The sequence below is a fragment of the Eleginops maclovinus genome, chromosome 23 (assembly GCF_036324505.1).
Source record: "Eleginops maclovinus isolate JMC-PN-2008 ecotype Puerto Natales chromosome 23, JC_Emac_rtc_rv5, whole genome shotgun sequence".
Lineage (NCBI taxonomy): Eukaryota > Metazoa > Chordata > Actinopteri > Perciformes > Eleginopidae > Eleginops > Eleginops maclovinus.
The window spans coordinates 19,910,494-19,925,414 of NC_086371.1; the positions used below are offsets into that span (position 1 = coordinate 19,910,494).

Sequence of the window (14,921 nt, forward strand, 5' to 3'; positions counted from 1 at the left end):
TAAATACAGATAACAAATTGTCTAGAACCACAATGTACCAAAATGAACATGCTGACGTCACAGGTAACACGGTTGACCTTTAGCATTTGGTCGTGACATTACAGCATTACACTCTGAAGTGCAATGTCTTACATAAGTCAGATCTAGTGTCAGCAGTATATTAATAATTAAACTTGGTGTTGTGGACAGTTTGATCGCAGGGTGTGTGTGTGTGTGTGTGTGTGTGTGTGTGTGTGTGTGTGTGTGTGTGTGTGTGTGTGTGTGTGTGTGTGTGTGTGTTTCTGTGTTTGATCAGTGAGGTCTTTGAAGCAAACACCCCCCCCCCCCCCTCTTGGCCACTCTTGCTCCCAGTAGCGCAGATGAAAGCTGATATGTGTGATAGAAATGCCTCTGCCCATTCAGACCAATGAAAAGGAAGCATCATTTTATATTGCTGATACAATCTCAAGTCTGTGCGTACCCTTTAAGGGTGTGGGTCATTCTGTCTATGGTTGCAATGGCTGTGTGTCAATGAATTGGGTTTCTAAATTTCTGAAAAAACTCAGTGTAGGTTGTGACAGATAAATGTAACAGTACGGGACAGACAAGAGAAAGCAAGAGGATTGCGACGTGGGAGTGAAATGTGACTGGTGTGAAGGAGGCAGGTGGCCGGCCTGCTGTACACCGAGTAAACCCACAAACAGCTGTTCATTTCTCAAAAGCCCTCTTGTGCCCCCCTACAAGCATCAATTCTCTCTCTATCCCCCCCATATACATCCCTCTCCTGCAACACCCCAACCCCCACCCTCTATCTAAAGCCACCATTTCTGTCTCCAGTCCATCCAGCCATCCCTCCCTCCCACCTCACCCTGCTCCAGCTAGCCTACTTTGATCGTGTGCCAAAATCAGGACAGGAGACACAGCTGGTTCAGCCATACATTTCTCACCTTCAGCTCTGAAGACTCCTCATTTGCAGCAATAATGAAAAAAACTTCAATCTGTACTGAGACAGTATCAGTGGAAGACATATTTATACTTACACAATGTTGTTAGATGAATATATTAAAGGTACAATGTCCAAGATATGTCTGAATTTCACTTTAGAACAGTAAAAAAGAATCAACAGAATGTGAAGAAGTAACAGTTTTGACGTGATGTCAAATAAGTCTATGTATTGTGTTGAAGAGATAGATTAGCATGCTAACTGATTACCCATGGCCCATCCTGTCTTGTTACAACACTTGTTCCACGAGAAATAATAGTGAGTTACAGAAGCATGTAGTCTTCACTGAGTTCAGTATTAGAGGAAAACAAGTTGAGCTGCCAGAGGGCTTATCAATCACACTGTACAGCCCCCGGTTATAGTAAAACAAAACAAAAAATACAAAAATGGCTAAAGTTTCAGTAACGTTTATCACCACCCCAAGCACCCAGTCAAGCTATAGTGTTTGGTGGCAAAGAAATTGAGTTGAAAACCTCAACTATCGAGTAACATCTAACTCAGTGTTTTAAACGGATCAAACCATACTAAAAACAATGTCAATAATACAGGTTTTTTATGTGGCGGGCTAACCCTAAAGCTGCAGTCACGTGAAATGCAGTTTGTTCTTTGCTCATCGCGAGGTTGGGCAATGAGTTCTTGGGGTTGAAACAGCTGGTTTAGTTGTGTTTCTACAGTTACCTCCCCTGCTAGCTTGTGTCGCTTTATTCAGCTGTCATTTGTTTGGCTGCGTGGTGAAAGGTCAGTGGTGAATGGGGTCAGAGCGCCGTAAAAACACAACAGCAGCATCAGCGCAGAGCCGTTTTACCGCCTGTCATGTGAATGCAGCTTAACCCTAACCCTAACCCTGTCAGCAGTTTGGTTGAGTTTACGATATTCTAGCCCTGCTGTTAGTAAGTAGCTGACTTTTTATTTTGTTGAGACTGTATATGGACCCAATATCAGACGACTGGTGAATTATATTGTCACAACTTTGCATTACTGTTATAGGAGGAGGCAAGATTTGAAGTTGAGAACAGTTGCTTGACATTTTCCAGCTAATCTAATAATAATACCCTCTAACTGACTTGTTGTGACATTAATGATCGTAGAAGTTTGTAATTATCTCATATACATAAAGCAAAGTAAGTTATAAAAAACACAAATGTAGTGTCTCTGACTGTATGGACATCCAAAGGGTGCTACTGCAATATTGATCGAGTCTTTCCAGACAGTTTTAACATCCCATGAGTGTGCTGCTGAGTCCCAGTGCACCACATAAAAAGGTCAGTCCTTTCTTCCCCTGTAGGCCAGATGGCAGGCTCACTTGCTGGCTCGCAGAGCACGGCCCACCAGCATGAAGACCATCCCAGAGACGAGCAGCAGAGGAACGCCGGCGGCAGCCACCATGAATGACAGGCCGTAGAGCAATGACACCTGAGCATTGGGACACGTCTGTCCTCTCTCCTGCAGGACATAGCGCTCCACATCCATCACCTCCATCCACAGAACGTAGAGTAGCAGCAGGAGCAGGAACAACAGGGCTGGAGAAGTTTCAGGGAGACAAAGACATCACTGCTGTGAGTAACAGCAGAGGAATGCAGCTCCTACTCATCTCTACTGTAACCACGGTAGCAGTGTTTAACCCCGCTGTTGTTATAGCGACAGCACTGCGGGTAGACATCTGCTGCTCTGTGTGTTGGTGTTTGTCATGTGAACGATATCAACAGCTGACAATAGCGATGACGGTGACATGTGTGTATGTCTGTTCATTCACCTATTCCCCTAGCAGCATATTTCACACTGCAGATAAATACCATGGTTATGAACTCACCACATGTAGGCCTTCTGTAGGGCGCATCAGCCAAATGTGAAAGCGCCCTGTTGCAGTTGCTCCTGTTAGTTTTGTACTATTTTAAACTTTTAGTTTTATTATTTGGTCTAACTTGTCATTTTCTATTAGTAACTCCCATTAGTAACTTATTAAAGTGTGCCCTCGCTAAACTTTTTTAAAAACTTGTTTTATTCCATATACACCTTTTTTACACCAGGGAAAGCTAATTGTACTAAAGCCGGCTAGCATAGCGGTTGATACAACCCAACCGAATTACCTTCTGGGATTAATTAAGTATTTTGATGGAATGATTGATTGATGTACAAAGATGATATTTTACCAGCGGCGATGAGGAAGGCACCGCCCACTTTGTAGAGTTTGTGGCTGAAGAAGGGGACGCCGCAGACCAACAGGAAGCCTCCAGTGAGAGCCGCGACCAGGCCAAAGATGATCAGCAGGGTCCAGAAACCCCGAAACACTGCAATGAAATTAAACCAGGTCACCATCAAAAACAAGTTATTACTCTATCTACATGGCATAGTTATTGATTCTCTGCATTCAGGCCACAGTAGTGAAATTCTGCAAATAAAGACGTAAAGCTGCGAAGGTTGGCCTACCTCTCATAACTAACCATTTCACCTATGAAGCTACAGCTAGGAGATGGGCTAGCATAGCATAAAGACTTAATTTAAAAAACAAACAGACTCCTGCTGAGGGTTCAGGAGTTGTGTTGCAAAAAAAACATCGGTCTTTCATGGTCAACCAGGTTTTCTGTTAATGTTTGGTGCCACGCACCTAAAACACTTTGAAGTTGGAGGAAATACATTTAAACCAACATACCTTCAAGATTATGCTGAAAGCATCATAAGTATGGGTGAATGTGTTACCTGCTGTCGCATCATAACTTGGATGAGGCACCTGTCCAACTGCGACAGGCAGGGGAAAGAGGTAACCATGGATACACACCTTGGATTCTGGCTGGTTGGCTGAAAAAGTAAAAGCCAAAAAGAAAATTCTTGAAGAACCACTATAGAGTGTTTGAACACACAAGAGCTAAAATATTCCACACACTTACATAAGTGGCAACACATTTTCTAGGTTCCTGTATTTTTCGGTCAAATATCAATATTATACAAGTTTTTTGTCCTGCACTTGTTTCTTTTCAAGCAGACCACACACAAAAACTTTTTGTCGCCTTGTTAGAAGGCATACATACTGAAGAGAGTGGCCAGGTGTGCACTCGCCGAGGGCTCCACCTGAAACACACACCGCCAGAAGAAGCCCTCGTGGTGCAGAGTGAGAGGTGGAGGAGAAACAGTGACTGCCTCCACTATCTCGATCTAAAAGAAAAAAGAGACAGAGTGACATCAGCACACAAACACAGAGATGGCTACTGAAATGTCTGAAGACTAAATCTGTGCCAGATTTGTGAACACTTCTCTGTTAGCGACTCAGCCCTTCAGCGGGGCCACGGCATCAAACGTGGTTCTGATTATGGCCTGCCGTCGTCTGTGAGGTTTTTGAGGGGAACTCATGAAACACGCATGAGTGAAACATCCATTTGCTTGTCAAAAGAATGATTGATGGTGCTGAATAACGCACAGCAACTTAAATCATCCTCTTTTATTGAAAATGAAAGACTTAGTTGTGCTGTGGAGTTAGGGAGGAGTTCAACAAGGGATTAGCTTTTTATAAATATATCCCTTACTTTGCAGTTTGTGAACTCTCTAAGAATGTTGCATGGCTGAGCAGACTGGGATAAGTGAAGTTATACATAACATTCTAAATTCATGTTGTGTATAACTTTCGTAACACTATTATGAAAAAAGAAAGGTATCCTTTTGCTCAAAGCATGTCCTACAAAGCCTTATTTTTAAGGAAAATAGCATCTTTTTTGTCATACCTAAAGAAAATGTTTTGACTACTGTATCAATGAAGTACCTTCTCTTTTAACAATCTTTTTCTTTTAAAGGGACAATGAATGCGAAATACACAACAAAACAATTCGGCCATTCCTACCTGGCTTAACAATGGTTATGATGCTCGCCAATGGAGGAAAGCCATCCCAAGATTGATTCTTGTTTTAGAAGGAGCTAAAGTATGTTCTCTTGCTATTTTGCCTTTTTAGTTTGTTCCGTTCTAACAAGCTTTTCCCTGCATCTTTTGTAACTTACCTTACGTTTTGTAGAAATTGACACCAAGAAAATGATAACATTTTGACAATCTAGGTAAAGACCTTCACATACAGACACCACTACTAACTTGTAATGGCTCATAAGAGATGTTTAAGACATTGAACGTTGCAGGTTTTGGTTCTGCACCTGCCATGGTGCCAATGAGCAAGGCACCACCCCTACACTGCTACCTGGGCACTGTACATAATAGCTGCCATCTGCTCCTAATACAAGGATGGGTCAAATGCAGAATCCTTGAACAATCCCACAGCTTGGGAGGAATAAGTATAAATCTATCTATCTATGAGTTTCTACATTTTTTAATTTTAGGGAAACCCATTCCCTGTGAGTCCTCTAACTTTACAAAAGTGCATTAGCAAATTATTTTGGTACGTCTTTAAATATCCCTTTGTGACATAGCGTGCACCCACGGTCTGATCATATTCCACATTGGGCTTTTTGTGGTTTTTGCATGTGATGTTGTGACTTATTATGTGCGGCGCTGACTGACTTATTTTGACAGTGAGCAGTGAGGTTTTCATTCATGAATATATAATTGAGTTAGTGAATATCAAATATGTGCACACATGTTTCCGTCCTACCTCAGTCCCATTGGCATCTGTTATCAGTCTTGTTTGTGTCGGCCATGTATACGGTCCACAGTTGTCACTGGCCACAAGCCAGTAGTCCGTAGCGAAGGCAATGAAGAAACACAATGTCCCCACTACCCCAAATATCCCCCCAGCCAAGGTTGCAGGTCCCACCCTCATAACTCCAGTGCAAAACTCCTTCAATGCTCTTTAACCTCAGCTCTCAGTCTGTTTCTCCTCAGCTCTTCTCTGGTGTCCACTCTGCAGCCCACTGCCCAGACCCTTAAATCTCTACCAAAAACAGGCTGGCTCTCCCTGCCACTCCCTTGCATGCTGGGAGCTGTGGGGAAAAGCAGCACCAGTAACTGAGGAGGTCAGACAGGGGGACAGGAGTTATTTTAGGAAGCAGTAAGCCTGTCCTCGTCAAATTACCGGCGGGTGTGCTTTGCATTTATAAAGGAAACAAGAAGAGGCAGGATTGGTTTGTGCGTATGCTTGTAATGTAGACAGCCAGTATCTGCCTTTATGACTGCAAGGTATTTCTAAGGTGGGTGTTAACCTTTAAGCGCCATGATGAATATGAATTAGACTACAGATGCAAATGACCCACAGACCTCCAGCAAAGGTGTTACTGAGGTGAGAGCTAAGAAGGATTTGTTTGAACTTAAAATGATAAAACCAAGAATTATTTGATGCATTTTAAAAGCTTTAATTTCAAGGGGTCCATGAAAATGCAAAACCTTTTATCAACCTTTAAAACTCACAGCTCTATGGATAAATAAACATGAGGTAATTATCTCTTTATGGAGCCATTTTTAAACACTTTTAAGATCTTCTTTCTCACAGTCTGCCTTCATGGCTGCTTCTCGCTCTCCAAAACAAAGCTGAGTTGTTTCCTCGCAGATCTTTCCAAAGGTGCTTCTTGTTGTTGTGGAGAAATCTGCTCCTCTATGGAGGCTTCAGAGTTGGGATCCACTTGTCCTCTGGCCGGAGCTGAAGCTGCTGGGACTGATGCATCCTGCAGGACAGGCCTCGGGCTCATGGAGCACACTGCCAAGAGAGGAGAGGCTGCAGTATAATTCAGAATGCTTTTAGTATCGATGTCAAGGTCAAAGGTCAGGAGGTGTAGTGAGACAAGTGATAATCTCAGGACTTTTAAGCTTGTGTTTCGTTAATGAATACTGATAGCGTTAAGGCCTGGGTCAACAGAACTAAAACTGTATATTGATTCGGGCTGCAACATTAGGAAAATACGCTATATGAATATATTTATATAATATATAAAGTAATAAATATAACAATAATGACATTGCTTGCGATAAAGAATCAGAAATTAAAGTGAATTCAGTTCTAACTTTCTGCAGCTTGACAATAATGTCGAAAAACAACTTGCTTGTTAAATAAAAAAATGTTATTGAAGAAATTGAACATTGAAGTGAATTCAATATAAAAAAAATGAAAAGGGATGGTTTATTTATAATTGACAATTTTACTACTCTCTTTCAACAAACAAACAAAAATATTGGGCCCTTGAGTGCCGAGAAAGGCGCCTTCAAATGAAATGTATTATTATTATTATTATTTAATGTTTAGATTGGAGAGATTGATAAAGCAATGACGATTTAAAAAAAACAATATATTATGCCGCCCTAATATATTCATATATAATATGTTATAATAAGACATTATTTCTATAATAAACAAACTTTCTGTCATCCATTTACTTGTGACTGTCAGTTCCCACAGCAGTATCTTAGATACACACACACACACACACACACACACACACACACACACACACACACACACACACACACACACACACACACACACACACACACACACACACACACACACATACACACACACACACACACACACACACACACACACACACACACACACACACACACACACACACACACACACAAAGAACACAGCGTACATCATAACATCCATATCCTTGGGACCTCAGTATGGAATAGGGTTCTGAGACCTGAAGGAAAAACTGCATCTTTTGGTCTGATATATGTTTTTTTGTATATTAAAATGTATCGAACTTTCTTTCACTTTACCTGTGTGGGACCTGCTGAGTCCTGCTCTCCCTCTGCGGGAGCTTTTGAACTCTCCATCCTCCCCCTGTTACAACACGGAAAAGTAGGCAAAGGAGAATGACCCCTGTGAAACACCCCAGAGGTTTTAACTAAATGCTTCTGATGAATAGATTAAAACTTATCAAGCTTTTTGATAATTCTCCTTGAGTAAAGTGGCCTTTTCTTCTCATGAATAATGACGTATAATATTTCACCTTATTTTTAAATATGACACATTTTGTGACAGATAAATGTCACCGTCTTAAAAATAAAAGCATACAATATGTTGTTGGTTTGAAAAGATACATTTTTGTAGACATTACTGAGGATACTTTTTTTTTTGTTTCCAGTAGTTGTAGTTTTCGGAAATATAGTTAAGTTAAGTTAGCCTTTTTACATTATCTAAAGTTTAAGAATAATTTAACTTAGACTGAAGGATTTGGGTTTGCATGGATACAATACCTGAGCCTTATACGTGTATCTTTCTCCCAGACTCTGGTGTCTGTGGAGAGGTTTCCTCACTCGGTCCATGGTGGCGTCCTGGTGCAAAGTGTGTCTGCTGTAGGCCGGTCTTTGCTGGAGGGACCGCACGAGCATAAACCCCAAAGCAGATGAATAGTACATACCTTTAGCTTATGTTAAATTTTTCATCAAACCAAGGCTGTGAATTTACCATGTTATTGAAGTGTTGAAGGTTTCTTGAGAGGATACGCCGGATGCTCTCCATCTCCTCGGGCAAGAGGGGACGGCTGTTGGAGCGAGGGTCCACTCTAAAAGTGAGGGGGAAATATTCAGATCCATTGAGCCAAAAACTGTGTTGAGAAAACTGGTATTTCATCAATGTTCAGTGCCATGTATGGGGTGTAAAGTAAGAAAAAAGTGGGGATTTTGTTTTGACTTTTGACTTTCAAACAAATGAACATAATGTTGTAAGGAATCAAATGTTGAGTCTTTTTTAAAGATATGAATTAGCACAGTTTCCAATCATGTTCTTGGATCTATTTTCTTAGTTTCTATGCCCCTTCTCTTTAATGAAGTCCTTGAGATCCCTGAGCCTTTCTACGAGAGACACTGACATAAAGTAATAACATATTTTCTCACACTGGCGGGGCCTCCTCGTCTCCCCTCTGCTCCCTTCTCTCCAGCTCCTGGTAAACTCTGAGGATGCTGGAGTGGGCCTGGTGATCGTCACGGATCAGGAAACGACGAAGGTACTTTTTGTTGAACTGCTCAAACCTCACAAACACACAGAAAAGACATGTCAATGGTCATTGTACATTATTAGGAGTCCTTCCACTAGGAAATTATCAGGAACTTTAGCAAAAAGTATTTGCTGCCCTCTTTTGGCCATACCAGGTCTTTTTTTTTTATTTAAATTTTGGGAGAAATACCTGCTGCACACAAACTTTAAAGTCAATGTAAAACAAGAGAAACTAACTTGTCTTTCCAGTAGTGCTGCCCCCAGTATCCAACCACATCCTCTATCCCTGCCAGCAGGTGGTCAATGAGCTGAAAGGAGACACAAAAGTCTATTATTTCATTGAAACATACATTTTGCCCCTATTTGTAATTTTCATTGATTATATTGAAGTAGGATTCCATTCTGGTGCATAGCTATTGAGAACGTATTGGTAGGGTAACTACCTATCATTATTTTTTTGTGTTCACAGATAAAAGGGAAAGACATAGCCATTGTGCGACCTTATTTTACAAAAGATATGAATCCACTGGAGAAATACAGTTCATTGTGGTTGCTCCTTTACTGACAAGATGGATAAAAAATTCACTATCCTACGATGACACTAAAAATAAATCAGGTAAAAATTAGGTAGATAATATGCTTTGATATAAACATTGTGTGACAGCATGATTCCCCAAATAAATATTAGAATGAAGGTCTGGAGATAAATTGTGCACACTTTTAAATGTTATTATAACACATTTTTATAATTGCATACACTGTATTTTGTAATTATCTGGATATTATGCAGACTTATTTGCGTGTGAAGGACAAAATAACTCAATCGTTATTTTGATGCGACCTTGAACTCTGAATACTTAAAATGCATTAAAAGTGTATACTGTATACCTTGCAGACAATGCTGAAGGCCCACCATATTGCCATATGTGATGTTATTCCTCACCCTGCTGTGGATCTCCTCGCTGACTGTATGGAGACCTCTCTTCTTCCTCTTCACATCCAGCAATTCTACTAAAGGCTTAATAGTCATCCCCTGTAGACAAAACCAAACTCAACAAACATACAAATAAGTACTGAATGTAGCCAAAAAGAAAAAGTTAAAAAGAATACTTTTAGTTTCAGAAAAAACAGTAAGTGGTTTAGTGACATTGTTCTCACACCTGTACAAAGACAGTGAAGAGGATGACCACGATGGTAGTTGTGATGAAGAGTCTTTTCTTTGGGAAGTCATCGATCAGGAAGACGAGGGAGAAGCAGATCGCCCCTCTCATGCCTCCATAAGCAATGATGAACTGATCTCTGAATGTCACAGTGTTCCTCCGGAGCTTGTTCACCACAGCGGTCAGCAGGAGAACACCTTCAGAGGAAGGGAAATGTGTCAGTTCTTTTATTTGGACAACTGTTTATCAAGCTTTGGCGAGAAACAGCACGTACAACGTGAATGATTTTTTAAAGCTACCTGAGGCCCTCCAGACGAGGCAGAGCAGCAGCGTGGAGCAGACAAAAGGCCAGCTCCACATGTGGACATCCTGTATCGTGGACACGCCCAGGAAGATGAAGATGAGGGTCTCACTCACACTGCTCCACATCTTCAGGAAGTACTGGATGCTGGTGTTGCTGCGCTCGGACACATTAGCCTCCACATACTGCTTCATGGTCACAGCGCAGGTCACAATGCTGTAGAAAGGGAAAAAACTATGTAAAATATAATCAGATTTACCAAGCAGCAACTTTAATTGTTATCAATTTATTAAATGGCTATCAGTCAATATTGGGGGCAAAGATTTGAGGGGTTATGGTCCTGCTCTACCTCCCAATTCTCTCAGTAGGTTGTTTAAATCCATTGGTAAGATGGCTCACTGCAGAAAGGCTCAAAATTGTGAAACATACTTTGGTCTTTCATTCAGGATATTGATGTTTTGTATTACATAGCATAGAATAACCAAAAGACAACATGAAGACATATGTTAAGTGATGTATGTATATAAGCGAACTAATGTTACATAAGTACTTCACTCACCTAATTAAGTGGATAACTTTACCTTAACGTGTTTTATTTACATAATGTAACAAATAGATCCTTAACCCTAACCGTAACCCTTATAACCAAAACACGATCTTTTTTAAACCTTACCCAGTAGTTTTGTTTCAATACACATGGTTAACCAACTGTTTAAAAGTACATCGATTTCACAACTTGCGGCAAGGAGAATTTTGGCATTTAAGTGGCTGAATACATATTAACTGGGGACAAAAGGAGCTTTGAGTTAGGGGTTGATACTTGGCAGCACTCACGCCATGATTCCAGAGAGGTGAAGCATCTCCGAGGTCAGGTAGGACAAATATGAGTAGAGGAAAACAAAGAGCGGGGCGATGACCTGGGCTCTGGAGGTGAACCGTGAGGTGAGGGCAGCCAGCAGGCCGAAGAAGAGGCCTACAAACAGTCCCCCCAGGCCCACCACTAAAACCCTGCACCCCCCCAGAAACACATCCACCCCTGACACTGATGGCAGACGTAGGAAGGATTCAAACAGCTTGTAGAGCACCTGGTAGGAAGAGACATGTATTACTGCACAGACTAAGATATTTTTTGAGACAACCCACGCTTGCCCTCACCACAGTAACAGCGTCGTTGAGCAGTGACTCTCCGAACACCAAGATGTGAAGCTGTTCGTTAACATGCATCTCCTGGAAGACAGAGAGCACTGCCACGGGGTCCACGGCAGCGATCAGAGAGCCAAACAGCAGACAGTGGAGCAGAGACACGTCTCCAAGAGAGCTGTGAGCCAGCAGACAAACACCATACAGAGACAGGCCGATGCCTAACACGTTCCAGAGGGTTCCCAGCACCGCATACCTGGAGACACAATCAGCAGCTTTACAGGAAACAGGAACGATACTGCTTGGCAATCTCAAAACAATGATGAGACAAACAAGAACCCTCCTGAGCTAAGAGGAGCTTCTGAGTAGGGTTACAGTAGTTCAGTTTGTAGGGACTGGTCTTGAGAACTGGAGGAGTTGTTGGTTCAAGTCCCAGAACCGAACAAGTACCTGGTGTGGTCTGGTTGAGATGTGCCAGTTTTTACTCCTTGGCAATGTGTACATGTGTGAAAATTAAAACGGATTTCATTCCAATCTTCCATTTCCTACTTTTCTCACAATTACTACATTTCCATCGAATGGTATGGCAAGACTCATTTTCGGTGTCATCAATAGTATCAACAGCAAAAGCAATAGTACACCTCTTTGGATTTGAGGCAATATTAGTCAGAGAAAATCATCAGAAGCGCAAAAAGGGACACCCTGCTCAAACCCCAAGATTTTAGCCAAGCAAATGTTTTATTTATTTTTTTGTCAAACCAGCAAAATTACAATATACTGTAAGTAAAATTAATCCTACACTCTCTACTCTCCTCTTCTCTACTTGACTTCTATCAGTGGAAATGTTGCTATGTTGTTTATAGCTTCAACTTTTCTTCTTCTGAGGTGCATAATCCTCTGGGATATTGGAATGTCTACACACATTTTTGGTGCAATTAACTAAATGATTTTTGAGAATTCTCAGTCTAGAAGAAAGCGCTGGACTGTCCAAAAACTGTAATCCATAATATGTCAAACATGTCATAGAAAAGTGTTTTCATCTTTTAAATAAAGACCAATCAGCATACTCACAAAAATACAAAAATCATAACATTGACTGTGTACCAACCAGAGGATGGTGCCAAGGTTTTCAAAGAACAGCCTCCCTGGCAGGAAGTATCCTGCGTCTAAGACAATCGGTGGGAGCAAAAATAGGAAGAAAGCCTCAGCGCTGAGGGTTGGGGGGGCAGAGTGGCGAACGCCATAGATCACTCCTCCAACCAGAAGGCCCACCATGATGAGTAGACAGCTCTCTGGGACCACTGCTGGGACCCGACCTGACCAGTGGAAACCTGGATGTTAGAGACCGAGAAGGTACAAGGATGTCATGCTAGTTGGTTTCAACCATGTTGTGACTTTTGGAGCTGCAAGAATTTTCTTTCCTTACTCTGACCTAAAGCACAACATTTTAAAAATGTTTTTACTGGAGAACTTTAACGAAAGTGAAGTGAGTATTGTTGTGATATTTGAACTGCCTAGTTTAACTTCATCCGACCAGCCTTAAAGCTTCTCTTGACTTTTCACATGTTGTATTAGCAGAAGAACAATTGAAGCTTACCCAGCTTGGCCAGTGAGGCCAGCATGATCCACAGCACGATCTCAAAGGGAGCCTGCACATGGTGATAATCTACGCTGAAAACCCTAAGAGCCATGGGAAGATCCAAAGATGGGCTGCCATCGCTGCTGTTGAAGCCCAGCGAGAGGGGCAGGTTTTGGGGCTGCAGAGGCTCGGCTCCGGGAGTCAAGGCCAAACATGTGGGCCAAAACAGGCAGGCAGAGAGCAGCGGAGAGAGAGTCCACAGGGCAGCCATCCTGCAGCCATGCTGGGACAACAGGAGGGAGAGACCGGGAGAGAATAGGCAGGGGTTATGGAGATAAAGGGAGAGCAAGCACAACACACACTCACATGTACACCCACACACAAAACAACCTAAACCCAACTCATGCAGTCACTAATGTGCACAGGAATCCCTGAGCTAGCAATGATAGCCAACATAAGCATAGAGCTAAACACACACACAGAAACCCACATACTTGACTATGTCAGGACACAACTTTTTTTAGTGGTTTAGAAGGATGCTACTTCCATCAACCCATTACATAAACACTTTATGTTTCGGTTATTTTAGGTAAAAGCATCTTCTTGCCATTGTACTTCTAGTATGGGTACAATGTAACAAACATGTTACACTTAGGCCTAAGGATCCTAATTCATCTGGCTCGAGGGAGCCCATAAAAAAGTGGAATACTTACTTTGCTTTTAGATACTTTGAGGATTTGACATAGCAGGAAAATCTGGGTAGTAATTAATAATATGAATGAGGACTGAAGAGTGTAAAGTTACAACTCAAGTACATAGAGTTTCATATCTTATAACAGGTGTTGATAACAGGTATACACAACACTTCTAAGCTGAGCAGCCTCTAGAATTGAAAGCGTAAACCAGGGGTGTCCAAAAAAAGAGGGCCAGATTTTTTTATTGATTGTGATGAACATTTTTGAACATTTGAGTGCAGTTCAGATGACATGCAAAGTACCTGTAACCAGTGATAGAAAGTACCTAAGTTCTTTACTCAATTATTATACTTAAGTAAACATTTGAAGTACTTTCACTTCACTTGAGTATTTTTGATTTATACATTTTGAAAGCCACTTTTGTACTTTTTACTCCACTATATTTATTTTACAGGTTTATTTACTAGTTACTTTATACATTCAGTTTGACAAACAATACTTATAATAAAACATATAATACATTTGGTAAGGATAAAACCATCAAATATTGTATTCAAGTCACTAAAACCATGAGCAATTTTGCTATGAATTTTTCAAAGATATTTCATAGTTCCAGCTTTAGATTTAAAAACTATTTAAATAGTTTTTTCTGTGATGAGGACTTTTACTCCTTATACTTTAGGTTCATTTTCCAAATAATACCTAAATATTCTTTTCTTAGGTACCATTCTTGATGCAGTACTATACTATTTCTACAGTGTGATATTGTGATAACATCTTTTTTTGCTTCTTCTTTGAATAATTTAAGTTTTCAATTTTGCAGTTGCACATATGCAAAGATAGATTCCCAAATCAGTAGATGGAGGCGATATGTAGCAAGGTCGGGTTGTTAGACTGTCAGCCGCAATATGTTACTAAAAACCCTCTTGTTACACAGATTAGTGAATCAGAGCATGCTGATGGATCACCATTTCCTTCTCTGTGGGTACAGAAGAAGTCCAGCGGCGAGGATTTGTGCTTAACAGGTTACAAATCAAGCGTAAGCAGGCAAACGCACCATAAATCATCGGGGTAGTTGCTTTGTCAGTTTATACTGGACCTCACTGTGAGGTGCCTGCAGGACAACTGAAGACTCAATACTCGGCCAAAGAGTCAGCATGGTGGAAATGTGCCAAATTGCCTGCCAAATTGTGGTA

The 14,921-nt window shown here is 41.2% G+C and overlaps 2 protein-coding genes across 3 annotated transcripts; both read right to left on the reverse strand.

The window, feature by feature from the left end:
• Window positions 1-991: 991 nt before the first annotated feature.
• On the reverse strand, window positions 992-5,955 carry LOC134859475 (transmembrane protein 182-like). The gene is made up of 5 exons (XM_063875982.1): window positions 5,569-5,955; window positions 4,009-4,132; window positions 3,680-3,778; window positions 3,133-3,270; window positions 992-2,502 (listed from the first exon to the last, which is right to left on the reverse strand). The coding sequence occupies exons 1-5, from the start codon at window positions 5,734-5,736 to the stop codon at window positions 2,282-2,284; spliced, it is 750 nt and encodes a 249-aa protein (XP_063732052.1). The 5' UTR covers window positions 5,737-5,955; the 3' UTR covers window positions 992-2,281.
• A 301-nt stretch (window positions 5,956-6,256) lies between these two features.
• On the reverse strand, window positions 6,257-14,120 carry LOC134860355 (sodium/hydrogen exchanger 2-like). 2 transcript variants are annotated; one of them, XM_063877315.1, is made up of 13 exons: window positions 13,049-14,120; window positions 12,560-12,767; window positions 11,467-11,707; window positions 11,146-11,396; window positions 10,310-10,527; window positions 10,011-10,207; window positions 9,794-9,883; window positions 9,088-9,158; window positions 8,751-8,885; window positions 8,323-8,419; window positions 8,112-8,225; window positions 7,632-7,695; window positions 6,257-6,606 (listed from the first exon to the last, which is right to left on the reverse strand). In XM_063877315.1, the coding sequence occupies exons 1-13, from the start codon at window positions 13,299-13,301 to the stop codon at window positions 6,410-6,412; spliced, it is 2,136 nt and encodes a 711-aa protein (XP_063733385.1). In that variant the 5' UTR covers window positions 13,302-14,120; the 3' UTR covers window positions 6,257-6,409. The 2 variants fall into 2 exon arrangements, with proteins under 2 accessions (XP_063733385.1, XP_063733383.1); XM_063877313.1 differs by having other exon boundaries at window positions 12,560-12,782; window positions 13,049-14,118.
• Between the last annotated feature and the right edge of the window lie 801 nt (window positions 14,121-14,921).

What these genes read in the sequence shown, in the direction of transcription:
- LOC134859475 (XM_063875982.1), bottom strand. Translation starts at nt 5,736, where the DNA reads ATGAGGGTGGGACCTGCAACCTTGGCTGGGGGGATATTTGGGGTAGTG. An exon ending in CAGATGCCAATGGGACTGAG is followed by an intron (nt 4,133 to 5,568) that starts GTAGGACGGAAA and finishes TTTTTCTTTTAG; the next exon opens with ATCGAGATAGTGGAGGCAGT. An exon ending in AAGTTATGATGCGACAGCAG is followed by an intron (nt 3,271 to 3,679) that starts GTAACACATTCA and finishes ATTTCATTGCAG; the next exon opens with TGTTTCGGGGTTTCTGGACC.
- LOC134860355 (XM_063877313.1), bottom strand. Translation starts at nt 13,301, where the DNA reads ATGGCTGCCCTGTGGACTCTCTCTCCGCTGCTCTCTGCCTGCCTGTTT. An exon ending in GACGAGGAGGCCCCGCCAGT is followed by an intron (nt 8,420 to 8,750) that starts GTGAGAAAATAT and finishes CCTCACTTTTAG; the next exon opens with AGTGGACCCTCGCTCCAACA. An exon ending in GATACACGTATAAGGCTCAG is followed by an intron (nt 7,696 to 8,111) that starts GTATTGTATCCA and finishes GTGTTGTAACAG; the next exon opens with GGGGAGGATGGAGAGTTCAA.